Source organism: Myotis daubentonii, chromosome 18 (assembly GCF_963259705.1).
Source record: "Myotis daubentonii chromosome 18, mMyoDau2.1, whole genome shotgun sequence".
NCBI lineage: Eukaryota > Metazoa > Chordata > Mammalia > Chiroptera > Vespertilionidae > Myotis > Myotis daubentonii.
Window position 1 is genome coordinate 13,334,348 of NC_081857.1, and position 15,746 is coordinate 13,350,093.

Genomic DNA, 15,746 nt, shown 5'->3' on the forward strand with positions numbered 1-15,746 from the left:
TTCTATTCCTCGTCTATAAACATGAAATCAGGTCATTGTTTAAAGATGAAACGGCTCCTTGGGTCTCTAGAGGATGGAATCTGCCAGGCCCTGGCACAAAGGGGCTGGGTCCCCCTATGGTTGGGTGATGAGCAAGCTGGAGGAGCAGCGTGGGGCAGCCGACACCTCCTACACCACCAGGCCTGGGGAGGCAGACACACGTGATAAAGTGTCATTTTATGGGAGACAGATTATTTTCCTTCTTTGAACCTCCAGGCTCCTTTCCAAAGATTTTATTGGGCTTTTTCACTTGTACATCATTTGGGTTAAGTTTCTGTGTTGGTCCAGGATTCAGCCTCAATGGAGAATGAAGAGCGAGGACACTGCCCAGCCTAGCTCCCTCCATTTGAGAGCTCCTGGTCACAAAGGTATGGCTCATCTCTGCCATTCCTGTCCCTCACATGTGGCTGTCCATCCGCTCAGCCTCAGCGGCGGCCCAGGGTAACATTAGCTGCACACCAGGGGTGGTCCGGGCGGTGCTTTCAGCTACATAAAAGGAGCTGGAAAGCATTCCAAACCAGTCTGCTCCCCCCACCAAAAAAAAAGAGGGCAGATGCGTGGGGCCCGGGCTGGCAGCTGGAGCATCACTTGCAGGTGGCGTAGTAGAGCACCCGCTCATTGATGTGGTCGCGGATCTGCTCCACGTGCTTCTCCAGCCCCGTCAGGTCCGCGGAGCGAAGCATGATGGCCTGGCTCCCCTGCAGCAGCTCCGACTCCATGACTGAGGGCAGATGGAACAGCAGGGGGAGAAGGTGGGGCTGGGGAGACCCCCCCAAAGACTCCCAACCCTTCCTTCTCCCACCCACCTAGAGGCAGCACCTGCAGGAGGAATCACCTCTGGGGAGCTCCATGCCCCTCCAACCCTATCCCACTGCTGGAGAAACAAACATGGCAGAGGCCAGACCCAGGAAGCCCCTGCCCCACTTATCCCATGGCCCCTACCCTTCTCCTCTGCTCCAGGCTCCCTCCGTTACCCCAGACTAATGAGGGAGGCCACTGGTGCCAGGATTAGCACCTGCTGCGATTGGACCCAGAGAGCTGCCATCCCACCAATGATCCTCAACTGGGCCCCATGGTGAAGAGCTGGCCGAGTGAGCAGAATTTCTCCCCAGAATGCCACTCCAGATAAATCTAGTCCTCTCCCTGCAGTCCATTCTGCACACCACCACCAGACTGTGCATGGAGGATCTGAAGGACCCCAAAGTGGCCTAGTCTGGCCTATCTCTCCTGTCACCCTAGGCAGGAGACCCTCTACCACATTCATGAGAGCTGAGACCCGGCGGCAGCTGGACTTTTCCAGGAATAGAGAGGGAGTGCACTGCCTCCCTAGGCTCCAGCGTTAGGCACCTCTAGTTGTTTAACAAAAGACTAATCGCCCTAGCTGGTTTGGCTCAGTGGATAGAGCATCGGCCTGCAGACTAAAAGGTCCCGGGTTTAATTCCAGTCAAGGACACATGCCCAGGTTGCGGTCTCGATCCCCCATAGGGGGCGTGCAGGAGGCAGCCGATCAATGATTCTCTCTCATCATTGATGTTTCTATCTCTCTCCCTCTCCCTTCCTCTCTGAAGTCAATAAAAATATATTTTTTAAAAATTAAAAAAGACTAGTCATGAAGCCAGAATCTGATCACTTCTTGCTTATACCCATCGTCCCAGGTCTATCTCCTGGGGGGTATAGGAATATATTTGCTCTGCCTCCCACACTGCAGTCCTTCAAATGTCTGAGGCTCATCTTCTCTAGATTAAACCTCCTTAATTCCTTCATCCGTTCCTCATTTGATGTATCATAGAGCCCTTCTCTACCTCCGAACCCTGGTCACTCTCCCCTGATGTTTGGTTTGTCACTGTCCTTTCTGAAGGTGTAGCAGCCACCACTGCACAGCACCCCCAGGTGAGATCCTATCAGCAGAGTGTGACAAGGCTGTTCCTGGGCCGACATTCAGCTGGGGAGCACTCATGTGGGCCTATGGGCTCATAAAATATTGAAATTTTAACAGCTGCTGTCCTGTTCCCGGTCCCCCTCCTTAGGGCCCCGATGCATGATCATCCTATAATTTTGTAATTAAAGGTAAATCCCTGCAAGCAGCTACACGGCTGTCCCAAGGCTGCAACCTGAGCTTTTTCTGACTGGTAAGTGCATGACACACTTACATAGTTTCTAAATATTTTTAATATCATCCCTGAGCCAGTATTTATTTTGGCTGTTTTTTATGTATTCGCTCTTTGTCCGTAACAATGCATGGCTGACTTATATCAAGGTTACAGCTACTCAACACTCAAGTCATTTTCAGGTGAGTAACAACTCACACTTGCTTGTCACTTACTGGTTAATAGAGTGTTTTCATTACATTAGCCACTGAGAAGCCAGGCCTCACCTGTGCTGTGCTTGTGGGTTTAGGCCCAAATGAGGCCAGAGGGGAAGATAACTTTTCCCCTTATTTAATTTCATAGTGTTTCAGCCCATCCATTTATACGTCTGAGATCTCCTAAAATACTGGTTCTCTTATCTAGTGTATTAACTACCTGTTGTACACAGATTTGATTAGCATATTCTTTATCTTCCTATGAAACATCAACGGACAAGACCGCGCACCCACTGACCCAGCCCCTGGCTCCTCCATCAAGGTCAATTCCTCTCACCTCAGCCTAAGATCTGGCTGATCACATTGACCCAACAGCCCAACCTTCTCCATAGAATCCACCTGGTTAGCCAGACAGATTTTTGTCTGTTTCTCTGAAATTCAGAGAAACTGTTTGAGGCGTGCGCTGGCACACCAGTGCAGCGACCCCATCACCATCACATCTTACAGACAGAGCCTGGTCCCTGGAAATCCCAGTCCTCCTTTCTGAGACACTCAGAACCCTTTCGGAAGCTCCTTTCATTACGCCTCTGCCGTATTTGAAACCCTTGAAAGGTCCCCTGCAGCCTCCAGGGCTGAGTCTGCCTCCATCCTGGCATGGAGGCCAGGTGCACAGACCCTGCTACTTCTCTCCATCCCACCCTGAGCCTCATCGGCCCTCCTCTCCTGCTGGGTGCTCCTGCCCCATCTTCAGAACAAACCTCATCCTTCCCGCCCACCCTGTCTTGAGATCCCTCCCTTCCTCACAGCCTCTCCCATGTGTATACATCTTTCAGGCCCATGTCTAATCTTATCTTCTCTGAACATCCCTTACTGAACATTTCTCTGACACTGTTTAGTCTCTGAATCCCCAGACCTCTCATTATTTGGGATCCTGTCATAGACCCCCTTATGCTATTAAATACAGTGCCATGCACCTGGTGAATAATAGGAAAAACGGTTACATCTGGATTGCAAGCTTCTTGAAAACAGGCCACGCCGTGTGAACATCTACATTCCCCACAGCCCCACTGTTGTGGCCCGTACTTACTGTAGGCTCAGGAACTTGAGAATGGCCCCGCTCCCTTAGCACCGAGAGCTCCAACAAGACTGAGCCTCAGAAGCCCTGGGGTGGGACCAGCCCTCACCTCTCATCCTGTCCATCATCTTCATGGTTTCCCCAAACAGCTCCTCTGCGTCCGTCTTGACTTTCAGGATGCGGTTGCCCTGCTCCCCCAGAGCAGGGCCACGACCCAACCGTTCCTTCAGCTCCGCATATTTTCTCTTTATTCTCTCAAATCCCTGAAAAAGGTAGAACAGTCTCTGTCACCATCATCATCATCCAAAGTCCAAAAGACCTTTGGCTAGAGCAAGTGATGTCACCCAAATCAACACCGAGGGATACGGCACCACCAAATATCCCCAGTGGATTGGTTTTGCCTATTAAAAAAAAACAATCTAGGCCATAAATGATCTTAAACTTCTTCTGCATGTCCCTCCCTTCATCTATAGTCCCGGTCATTTCCCACTCACCTCCAGTACAGTGTCGGGCATATCGTTGTCCCTTAGCAGTATTTGACAGCTTGGCCATTGTACCAGGACTAAGTACTAACGTCCCTGGTACACTGAGAACGTTGAGAATAGCTCTTTGATCTTCTCTCTGGTCTAATACTGGCCAGAGAGAGAGAGAGGGAGCTCTCAGGTTAGGCTAAGTCAAGAGTGTGTCCGGGCTGGGCGGCCATGACAGGGACAAGCTCTGGATCGGGTGTCAAGAGACTTGCTTTGTGCATGGAAAGAGTGCAGAATCTCAGAGGGAAGGCAGGGGAGGGTGGGTGGGTGGAAGCTCATCAGCCAAAGACTTTGTATGCATATATGTGGTGAGCCGGCACGGCTATGGCATGCTCAGCCCCATGGTGCCTTATGTGCCTCGCCACCTCAGCCAGGTTCAGTGACCCTGAGAGGGGGCAGTGAAGGATGGAGAAAAGACAGACAAGAGAAAAAGCTGAGTCTGGGTGGGATGCACTCCAGGATGGAGAGACAGCGCCACGGACTACAAGCCGTGTCTTTATTTCATAGCAGGTGCCACCAGGCAAAGTAAGGGCGTGGTCAAGATGTTTACAGCATTCTCGTGGGTTTCGATCCTACTCAACTACATGCACCTGAACTCTATCAACCCTACATCACTCAGGCACGTGGGGTCACATGTTCGGACCATAGGTTCAAGCTTACAACTACAGCTATTGGCCATAATTGTGCTGGGAGGGCTCTGCCCTCCAAGCTGGGACTTGCACGTGACCATGAGAGGACTGTGCCCTCTCATTAGTCCGAGGCTTGAACCTGTCCAAACACTGTAGCTGCTCTCCACACAAATATGCATAACCGATGGACACAGACAGTAGGGTGCTGAAGGCCTGGGGCAGAGGTGGGGGACTGGAGGAGGTTAATGGGGGGAAAAGGACATATGGAATACTTTCAACAATAAAGAATTAAAAAAAGAAAAGACACCTGCTTTGTAGATGAGCTTTGCTTTGGACAAGATTACCATTTTATCTGCAAAAGGAGAAGGATTGGACTAGATCATGTCCAACATGTCTGAGTCAGCTATGACCAAGGCAGCCAGAAGTAGAATTCAGATGTCTGGCCAGTTTTGGGTGAATCCTGAAGCCCTTTCTGGTTATTCTAGAATAACTTTCATTCTACTTGCTCTTAAGCCCCTCGTCCTACAAAGTGTACAAGTATTTCCTATAAAGGGCCCTCTCCTGCTCGCGAGCCCCGCCCCCGCCCCCCCCCCCCCCCCGCCAACCGCTGTGCTTCCTCAGGCCAACTGTGGCCTCTCGGTACCTCCTGGGCACTCAGGGCCTGCTGGCTGGCGCCCTCCGCGAGCTGCTGAGCCTGGGCTGCCTGTGCCCGCTGCTGCCTGGCCTGGCGGCGGAGCTCCTCCATCCGTGCTTGGAAGCCACCCAGCTGCTCCGTCATGCTCGTCACCAGCCTTTCCGCTGGCCCCAGCACCTGCTGGACCTTTGTGGAAAGAGGGAGACCTGGTTCAGTGGTGGGCCTCACAGGCAGTGGTCTTGACCCCTCCTCTCTCCAACGCACCAGGCAGCTACAGCTTTCTCCAACCAGAACATCCCTACCGCCCCCTCCCAATCCCCAGCCTGTCCAGGGCCTCCCGGCCTCCCCCCTCTCCAGCTCAGCGACCTCACTCCTTTCTGCACCTGGCTCCAAGGCCTAAGGCCAGGTTCAAGGCTACAACCCTCCGTCTTCAGGGCCCCAGCTCGGTTCCCATCCAGGTCTCTTTCTGGCATCTTCTATGCCTGTGCCTGAATCTGTTTGCTCATTCCCAAACTGAGGGAAGGAGGCCGTGACACCTCACCTCGGCAACCCTGTCCTGGATGAGCTGAAGGGAGCGGCTGGTGCCCTGCATGGTGTCCTGTGCTTCCTGCAGCGCCACGCTGCCCTGGCGCAGGTTCCCCACCACGTCCTCCACCTGGCCCTCCACTGCGTGCGCCCGGCTCCTGGGGCCGACAGGGCAGAGGGGAGAGAATGGGTGGGCAGGAATGAAGAGGCGAGTGGTTCCACCTACTCACCAGTCCGAGAGAATGTTCTTCTCAGCCAAGACAAGGGAGAACTAACTCAGTAGCTTTTCCATGCCAGGCCCCCACCCAGCAGACATGATGAATGGGAGGTTATGTCAGAGTCACCCTGTCTGCACAGTTTCCCATGTGGAAGGCAAGGGTCACCTTGAGTAAAGTTCCACTGAGTCTCACATCACCATTCCCCACCACAGTGAGCACCCCCTCCTGTCTCCCAGCCCCCCTGCACCCCTCTGACTCGGAGAGCTTCTTCTCTCACTTCCAGCAACAGACTTGGGGAGCAGGACGCCAGCCCAATGCTGGGCAGGGAAAGGAGTTCAGGCCCAGGGCCCTACCTGGCCTGCTCGGCCTCGGCCTGGAGCCTGCGGGCCCGGGCAATGTCCTGCTTGGTCTGGGACAGCACCAGGTCCACGTTGGGGAGCCTGGCTGCGATGGCCTGGATCTCATTCATCTTCCGCAGGACCGTGGCCGAGTCTGTGGGCAGCCACAGGGCCAGCACCGCCTCGCTGACCTCCTGGATGGTGGCTGCGTCAGTGTCAGGGTCTAGAAGACAGCCGTCGGTCAGACTGGGAGAGCCCCGCCGCCTCCCCCAAGGTCAGAGGCCTCTCTGGGCTGAGCGGCACCCGGGGTGGGGGGAGCAACACTGTGGCATCTCGCCTGGTGCCCCAAGGCCCTGCTGCCCCCTCTCAGGCACACTCAGCGGCCCATTCTCTGAGGGTTTCCGGGATGTGGGAAGATGACTGTCGGCACAGCTGTGACAACTGAGTGTCTGGTGGCACAGGAAACTGCAGGCTGGGGAGAAGGAGGCGGTGCCAGACAGCTGGTCCTGCACAATGCTGGAGCACAAACATAATCAGCCCTAAATTGGGGAGGGCGGCCAGGAACTGGAACTGCTCCCTTGGCAATACGACCCCTTCGGCATGCTCCCCCTCAGACCAGAGTGCTCCTTTTGGCAAAGGCAGATGAAAATGATCAGGTCTTTGCTCAAAGGTCACCTTTTCAGAGAGGCCAACCCCAGCCATCCAATCTCAGATCACAACCTCCACCCTACACTGACCTCTCTTACCTTTCTTCTCTGCTTATCTTTCCCTACTTTATCACCACCCACATGCCAACACGTAGCTCATTTATCTGGTTTTCTGTCTCTTTTCCTACTAGAACCTGAGCTCCATGAGGGCAGGGTCTGTTTCATCCACAGCTCTATCCCCATCCCCTAGCAGAGTGCACGGCACGTAGAGACACTCAGTGTTTGCAGAGTGACTGAATGACTGCAACTGCTAGTTGAGCCACCTGGGGCAAGGCCTCTCTTAGCTCAGTTTCCTGATCTGTGAAATGGGAATAACCATCCTCAACCTGAAGGGATGAAATGACACAATCAAGTAGCAAGAATTTTACAAACCATCTCTGGATCAGAGATTAAGCTCAGAAGCCCAGAGAGAGCATCTCCTCCGCATCTCTCCCTGTTCACTTTTTACAGATTCCACTGCTATTGATGCAGTAGTGAAGGGAAGGGGGAGCCCACCTACCCAGATGGTTTTCCCTGAACTTGAACTCCTCTGGGGCCCTAGGACCCAATCTAAAGGGTCCGGGATAGGCTTCCTAGAGAGTAAGATACCTGGAGAGTTCCTAGAGGATGAGGAAGAATCAGCAGGTAAGGAGAGGTGGGGCAGGGAAGACAATCCAGGGAGAGGAAAAATATTAGCAAAGGCAAGGAGGCAAGTGTGTGTGTGTGTGTGTGTGTGTGTGTGTGTACTAATATGTGTGCACGCTCATGCTTGTGTGTGTGCTCATGCTCGTGTGTCTGTGTGAATTACAGAGTAAGATGAGTCATCTGCACTCCCTCCAAGCTGGATGCCCATAGGCAAGTTACTTAGCCTCCCTCATCTGCAGAGCAGTAGGCGGTCAGGACGGAATGATGTAATACATGAGAAGCACTTAGAACAGTGGTTTCTCAACCTTGGCTGCACATTAGAATCACCTGGGAATCTTTCTAAAATCCTGATTTCTGGGCCGCATCCTCCGGAAATTCTGTTTCTTTGTTATGGGGTGGGGCCACAACATGAGTAACAAAGAAACAGAATTTCCGGAGGATGAAGCCCAGAAATCAGGATTTTAAAAAGATTCCCAGATGATTCTAATGTGCATCCAAGGTTGAGAACCACTGACTCAGGACAATGCTGGGCACTTAGTAAGAACTCAGTAAACCTGAACTATTGTATTGTCAGTTCCATTTGAAGAGCCAGGAAAGGCGACACCCCCACTTCCCCAAGGTCTCCGCCCCCACGCTGTGACCCTGAGTGCCAGCACCAGGACTCCGGAGACCAGACCCTGCCATGGAGACTGAGAACTGTCCTGGGTCCCTCCTTCTCTCTGCCCCTGGCTCTGTAATAGGACTTGACCTGAGACACAAGTATAACTGAGAGGACAAAAGTGGCCCCCCCAGCCCGCAACTCCCTGCTGCTCATGGGAGCCTTGCACCCTGAGGACAGACTTGGTCTGAGTCTGGCCCCAAACTTTGCCCTGGCCCTCTGTCCATGTCGGGCACCATCTCCCTGCATCCCCAGGTAATTCTCTCCCCACTGGGGCTCCCTGGGAGGGCGGCTCCAGCATGACCACAGAGAAGCCAGGGGACCTCAAGGGATCCTTTCTGCCCCTCTCTGACCGGCTATCAACTCTCAGGAGGGGCTTCCACCTGTTTGGAGCAAAGGCAGTTCAATAGTAGCAAGAAGAACCACTGTCGTCACACCAAGCCCTCAGCTCCTTTTAACGAGGCTCCCAGCCAAGCAAATTCCCTGGCGGGGACCAGAAATCTAATATCAACTCGTATTCCTGAGGCACCTTTAATTTTTCAAAACACATTTTACATCAGTGACTCGATCCCCGGAATACACTTGTGAAATACTACCATCCCAGTTTGCAGAAGCAAAAGATGAGGCAAAGCAAAGAGCGGCTTGCCCAAAGTCACCAGGTTCCTGCGTCCTGTCCAGGGAATTTTGTGCTCCCCGGGGGGCGTGAGAGGGGCTCTGGTTCATTTATTCATTCAACCAGCATTGGGTGTCTGGCCTTATCCTAGGTGCCAGTGACACAGAGAACAAGACAGACAGCCATCCCTGCCTTTTGGAGTTTAGGGGAGACAAACAATTCACTCCTGGAAGAATGGATTCTAGAACACAGGCTCAGAGCAACGTGATGAAGGTCAGACGCCAAAGGGGAGTGGGGAGGAGGGGTGGACCAGGTAGGACAGTCATGGAAGCCCTCCCCCTCCCCCTGCACGGGAGATGATATTTAAGCTGAGACCTGGAGGGCAAGAATGCGTAGCCTTGGAGAGAGCACGCCAAGCAGAGAAAAGACCAAGCAAAAGTCTCCAGACAGGCAGGAGCCTGGCCTGTTCAAGGTCATCAGTGAGCAAAGCAGGAAGACACAGGGCCGCCTACCCCGGAGGTGAGCAGAGGCCACGATAAGGAGCTGGGAGTTTATTGCAAGAACAAGGGGAAGCCAGGGGAGGATTTTAGGCATGAGTGGCATCCCACGCACACATTTTTTAAAGTTGTTTTTGGCTGTTTTTGTTGAGGCTGGACCTGAGGGAGCAGGAAGGGAGGTGGGAGCAGCCAGCCAGGGGAGTGACAGAGCCTGGCGCAGGTGGCCTGGAGGCAAGGGAAGGAGGTGGCTGGCTGTCCTGCCAGGACAGCGGGAGTGGAAACATCAGCCCAGGGGTGGGCAAAGGCCAGGCTCACCTGAGAGGAAGTCCCGGACCTGCTGGATGAGGAGCCGCGTGCGCCTGACGTCTTCCTCCATCTGGGAGCGGCTGGTGCTCACCTGGGTCTCCAGGCGCTGAGCATCTGACTGCACCTGCGAGGCGGCCTCTTCGGCAGCCCTGATCTGCAGACACGCGCTACAGGTCAGCGATCACCAGAACCCCAGGAGGGCCTCCCCGCAAACCCCAGGGTTCTGAGAACACCCGCTACCCAAGATCTGCCTGGGAAACATTTGTAACTAACTCAGTTTGGTCCCAGAGAAAAGTGATGTGGAGTCAGATATTTTTTTTAAAAAGCCCAAAACATTAGCACCAAAGTCTACTTCTGACTTGCTGTGGGGCCCGGGCAAGTCAGGGGACATCTCTGGTCTGTAAAATGGGAATTGACCTCTCCAGGGAACTGTGTCCTCTCTGCCTCCTCCTTCGGGTGCCCACCTCACCTTGGTCGCACCTACCATCTGTCTGGTCTGCTGGAGCTGGGCGTTGAAGCCCCGTAGCTGCGCGGCCACCTGCCCCGCTGTCTGGAAGGCCCCACCGGCCTTGGGGAGGGTGCCTCTGCAGTGGGAGCCGCAGGCTGTGCCGTTGTCTCGGGGACAGAGCTCACCAGGGCACGCTCCTGGGGTGCAAGGTGTCTGCCTGGAGCCCCCGCAGAGCTGTGCAGAGAGGGGCCATCAGAGGTACCCAAGGCTCCTCAACAACCACTCCCATCCCACACAAAGAGCCAGACATCTCCATGGCAACTGGGCACCAGAAATCTGTTTCCTTGGCAACCATTGAGCACACCGTGAGGGGCCAAGGGTCAGGATGGGTGGGGGAGTGGGGTAGATTCACACTGCCCTAACAGGAAATGCATACAAGTAGTTGGTGTGTGACAAGCTGGGGTGTGTGACAAGCTGGGACAAGGCCTCTGGGAAGTGGGACTCCATGCCATGCCTCGCCTCACCTTGTTGATGGTGGGTGTCAGATCAGGCAAGGAAGCCATCTCTAGCTTCAGGGCTGCGAGCTGGGGACCCCCGGCTCCTCCGCCGCCTCCCGCCTGCTGCTCCAGCTTCTCGGCCTCTCTCCGGCTCTCCCTGACTTGGAGCAGCCGGTGGGAGCTGTCGGAGACCTGCTGGGTGGCCTGGGAGGACCGCTGGTAGGCTTCGGTCAGCATCCGGAAGGCTCCTGTGGGAAGAGGAGAGGGAAACTGAGTCACCCTGGACCAGGAGGTCTGGAGATGGAGGATCAGGAGGCGAGGTGTGGTGTGGTTGTGCACGGGGCTAAGCTCCCCCTCCTCACCTGAAGGGTCGGCACCGCTGATCTTTTCAAACTGCTCCCTCTTATTCTGGTACAGAACGAGGAGGTGATTGAAGCTTCTGTCCAGAGTCTCCAGGTCTCCGGGGAGGGACAAGGTCTCCTCCTCCAGGGGCAGAGCGGGCTGCAGGTCCTGCAGGGTCCGCCTGAGATGTGAGAGGAGTATGCACTGACATACAGGAGGGGTTGACTCCCCAGAAACAGCCCTCCCTTTCGAGAAACTGCTACCAAGTCAGGAAGGACAGAGAGGCCTTCAACAACGGTAATGGGACATAGATGCCACAGGCTGAGGATTCTGCTGGGCAAAGGCTGGGAGGGCAGCCTAACCTACCTCCCTCCCTCTGCAGGCAGGTTCAGGAAAACCTCTCCTTCCGTGACTACCGTGCCCCCGACATCCCCGACTCCCCTGCACCTTCACTGTGACCCTGACATTCCTGACTCCTCTGCACCTTCACTGTGACTCCGACACCTCCGACTCCCCTGCTCCTTCACTGTGACCCTGACATTCCTGACTCCTCTGCACCTTGATTGTGACCCTGACATTCCCAACTCCCCTGCACCTGCCCACAGCTGGCTCCCTTAAGGGGCACCCTGACCCTCCTCCTGGGGTCCCTACAGGTTGACCTCAGCCACCACCTGTGTAAGTAACTGAGGCTCTCCTCGGTAGCCACACTTGCCCACTGAGCTTCCACAGCTGCTGCCCGCTGGCTGGCTGCACCTGAAGGGGGTCACCTGCCCAGACCCAAGCCATAGAGCTTTCAGAGATAGGCCTCTCTCCAAGCCTCGCATGCTCCACCTCCACGGTGTGCTCAGGCCTGGGCCGCCCATCCACGGACTGCCTGTCCGTGCCTACCAAACGCCTAGGGACTTGCTGCTCAATTGTGAGTTAGGTCAGTCACACACCTGGACAGCTCTGGGCCCTGACGTCCGTGAGGGCTCTGGGAATGGAAACTAATTATAGAAGCTTCCAGAGCTAAATCTCACTAAGAAGGCGCTTCTGCTGGTAGGAGGGGTGTGGGTGGGACCGCTCCCATTCCAAAGAAAAAGACAAGTTATTCTTAGATCCCCTGCCTCTCGGATGCCCTCCGCCCGCCGGGTGACTAATCCAGAGCTGAGTCCCTCTCCCAGGCAGGCCCGGCACTGGAAAGAACCGGCTTGGGCTCGGGCCTGGGCTCAGAGTTTCCCCCGTGGCCGCAGGGCTCTGTCATCTCATCTACCTGGGCTTGTTTCCTCACCTGAAAAATGGAAGTGATGACACTCACCACACCAACCACATGAGCCGTTGTGACAGTTAAAAGAGTCTGTGGAAATGCTTTGTAAATGACAAAGGGCTCTACCCACGTGATGAAAGACTGGGGCGCCCTGGTGTGAGGCCCTGTGGCCTAATTCTTCTCAGGGCTTGGCAGGGAGAGGATTACCTGAGAGAGGAGATGGCATTGGCCACCTCGGCCACTTCCCGCTCAGTGGCCGGGGCGCTGCCAAGAATCGCCTGGATCTGCTCTATCTTGGTCTTTGCATCCAGGATCCGGGAGGCCAGGCGGGGGTCCTCCAGGCCGGACCCGGGCCACAGGCTGGCGGTGGCATTGCGGAGGCCGTGGAGGCGCCGGGCCTGCTCCTGGAGGTCGGTGTCATAGGTCTGGAAGCAGGGATGGCAGGCCACACACAGCGGGTAGCGGTCACAGTAGCCTCGCTGGCACTGGTCACAGCGGGGCCCGGTCAAGCCAGGGCGGCAGAGGCAGCGGCCAGAGGCCTTGTCACAGCCTGGGCCCTCCGTCCCCCGGAAGTCACAGTCACAGGCTGGGGAGGAGGAAGGAGGCCGGGGTCAGGGAGACAGAGGGGTCTAGTAGGGAGAGTCTGAAGAGGAGGTCTTTCTGACTCAGAATAAGAGACCAGAATAAAATCATGGTGACGCCAGCAACCAAAGCTAGCACTGTCTTAGCACCTACTACGTCCCAGGCACTGTTCAAAGTCACCACACACACAGGAACTCGCTTAACTTTCACAGCCGCTCCACGACAGCTGGCCACCCTCCTGCTCTCATTTTTATAGATGAGGCAACTGAGGCCCAGAGAGGTTAGGTACCGAGTGCCCCTTCCCCAAAGGAGAAGACTGAGGCCTGCAGGGGCTGGGGGGTGACTTGTCCTTGTCACTCAGTAAGGCTGAGTGAGCGTGGCCACTTGTCAAATGAACTTTCTGAGCAAAGTAGTCCTTTCCCTCAGGATTCACTGTCTCCACCTACGAAGAGGGACCAAGCATCGCCCCTCCCCCCCCCCCGCTGCAGCCCTGGAGATGGCGCTGAGAAATGCTTGCTCAGGGAGGTGGGGAGCAAAGCACCCTCCTGTCATGGGGACGTGGGGAGGACCCCATGTCCCTGGCCCAGGGCTGGGAAGCCAAGCCGGCTGCTGGAGCAGTGGGGAGCCTGAGCTCTCCCGGGGCCCCCAGGGCCCACCACATGAAGCACATGGCATCCTCCCAGATCCCAGACCACGTGCCCCCACCACGGGCCCACCCACGTGCTCATCCCACCACAGCGTCCACGTCCCCCTGCTCCGCGGGCACGAACCTCGGCATCCGCCGGCCGCGTCACCGTACGTCTGGTCGGGACACTGGCGGATGGCTGCAGCGTTGCACATCAGGCCACCAAACCCTTCCCGACAGGGGCACTGCCCTGTGAACTGTGGGGAGGGGGGAGACCATGAGGGAGCCTCCCTGGAACCCCAGCCTCGGAGAACCCCCTGGTGTGCCCCCACACAAGGGCTTCCACTCAGAGACAAGCTCTTCAGTCTCAGCCCAGGATGGCCCCGCAGAAGGGGTGGCGCATGGCCAATGCCAATGCTCCCAGCCACAGAGGGAGCTCACTGCTCAATTGTGAGAGTTAGGGCAGTCACACACCTGGACAGCCTGGGCACTGACGTCGGTGAGGACTCTGGGGATGGAAACTAATTATAGAAGCTTCCAGAGCCAAAGCTTACTAAGAGTGGGTGGCCTCTCAAAGGCGCTGGCGACAGAGCAGCCCAGCCTGACTCTGGGAAGGCCCAGAAGGGCAGTGGGAGGGGATATGGACGTGTTGGTGGATGGGTCCCCTCTCCTGTCCGGGGGCCCACGGTGTCACCCCCACCACATACCGGGTTGCACTGGGGGCTGAGGGAGTTGTTTGGGTCGCAGGCACACGGCTCGCAGCCCCGGCCACTGGCCAGCTTCCAGTGGTAGGGAGCGCACTGGTCACATTTGGGGCCCACCACATGGGGCAGGCACAGGCAGCGCCCGCTCTCCTCTTCACATGGCATGTCCCGTCGGGACCCCAGGATGCTGCAGTCACAGCCTGCAGGAGGGAAGGCTGCTGAGCTCGGGGGTCAGCCCACCAAAAGCTCACCCCCAGAGAACATGCAGTAGGAGGGGCCCAGCCTGGAGAAGCAGGCAGGGCTGATCCCTCCAGATAACCTGGCTGACTCAGAAGGCCACCGGGGTTCCCACCAGTCCCAGCAGCTGCCCAATGGGCTGCCCGCCCTGCCTCCCACTGGTTGACTCAGTCCCACCTTCCAAACTGGGCCTGTGCTGCCACCTGCTGGAAGGCATAGCACAGCGAGCAGGTTAAGTCATGGATCTGGTGGCTCCATGCAGCCTGCCCCAGGCCATGCCAGGCTGGGCTCCCTACTCACGGTGGCAGCCCTGCGGGTTGGTGTAGGTGAGTCCTGTAAAGCCCGGCTTGCACAGGTCGCAGCGCTCCCCCTGCACATGCTCCTTGCACACGCACTGCCCGGTCACTGGGTCACAGGGAGCCCCCGGCACTGCCCCGTCCGGGTCACACTCGCAGGCTGAGAGACAAAAGTGGCCACCACAGGAGGAATAAGGAAGAGCATAGAGTAATGAGCCCATTGTAGGAGCCAGGCTTCCTGGTGAAAACCTAAGTAGAGCTATTTAAACCCTCTGTGCCTGTTTCCTCATAGACTTCTTTTGAGGAATAAATGAGTAATGTCACAGGGACCAGGGCTTGGCAGGTGTGATGCACTATACACGTTCTGTCACATTATTTACTGAACACCTACTATGCACCAAGCACTGAGCCAGGCACTCTGGCATGCTGCCCTAGGTCATCCTCATGACAACCATGAAAGGTGGAGATGATCATCCCTACTGTGCAGATGGAGGAAACTGAGGCTCACTGATGGTAAACAATGTACTCGGGTCACACAGCAAGAAAGTGCTGGAAACAGAAGTCAAACTCAAGTTGTTCTCACTCCATAAATAATATCAACAGGAAGTGACCCACCACCACACCGAGACCTCTTGCGTGCCTTTCAGAACACAGACTCCCTGCCTCTAGAACGGCTTTCCTGATTAACCCCGCCTGAGTCGGATGGCTTCCGTCCAGCCTGCTCTCTCCCGAATGAACCCCTGGACCCGTGGCCAAGTCAAGTCACCCTGGGCATTCATTCCGTTACATGCCATTCATTTCTTTATTCACTAAACATTCTTTGAGCCTCAGTTATTTGCTTGTCATTGTGCGAGGTCCCGAGGATACAAGATATAATCCCTGCCATGGAGGAGTTCTCAATGTTTGGGGGAAATGGAAAAATATGGAGCAAACCACCTTATAGCTTGTAAAGGCAGTGACCTATATAAAGACAAAGGGCTGTGCCCTTCCTTTTCCTGTGTGTATGGTTTCTATTACCAAACCGTATATGTGCTTCTCGACAGCAGGGACTGTATCTGATATTTACTTTTTTCT

The 15,746-nt window shown here is 55.6% G+C and overlaps 1 protein-coding gene across 1 annotated transcript in view; it reads right to left on the reverse strand.

The window, feature by feature from the left end:
- Positions 1-257: 257 nt before the first annotated feature.
- LAMB3 (laminin subunit beta 3) overlaps positions 258-15,746 on the reverse strand; it is a 36,370-nt gene continuing 20,881 nt past the window's right edge. The window contains exons 11-23 of the mRNA XM_059673765.1: positions 14,677-14,832; positions 14,143-14,339; positions 13,581-13,692; positions 12,436-12,814; positions 11,003-11,163; positions 10,668-10,888; positions 10,180-10,377; positions 9,705-9,849; positions 6,306-6,513; positions 5,751-5,892; positions 5,219-5,395; positions 3,526-3,679; positions 258-760 (exon numbers count right to left, since the gene is read on the reverse strand). Coding sequence (XP_059529748.1) covers positions 624-760; positions 3,526-3,679; positions 5,219-5,395; positions 5,751-5,892; positions 6,306-6,513; positions 9,705-9,849; positions 10,180-10,377; positions 10,668-10,888; positions 11,003-11,163; positions 12,436-12,814; positions 13,581-13,692; positions 14,143-14,339; positions 14,677-14,832 — 2,387 coding nt within the window. The 3' untranslated portion in view covers positions 258-623. The remainder of the gene's footprint in view (positions 761-3,525; positions 3,680-5,218; positions 5,396-5,750; positions 5,893-6,305; positions 6,514-9,704; positions 9,850-10,179; positions 10,378-10,667; positions 10,889-11,002; positions 11,164-12,435; positions 12,815-13,580; positions 13,693-14,142; positions 14,340-14,676; positions 14,833-15,746) is intronic.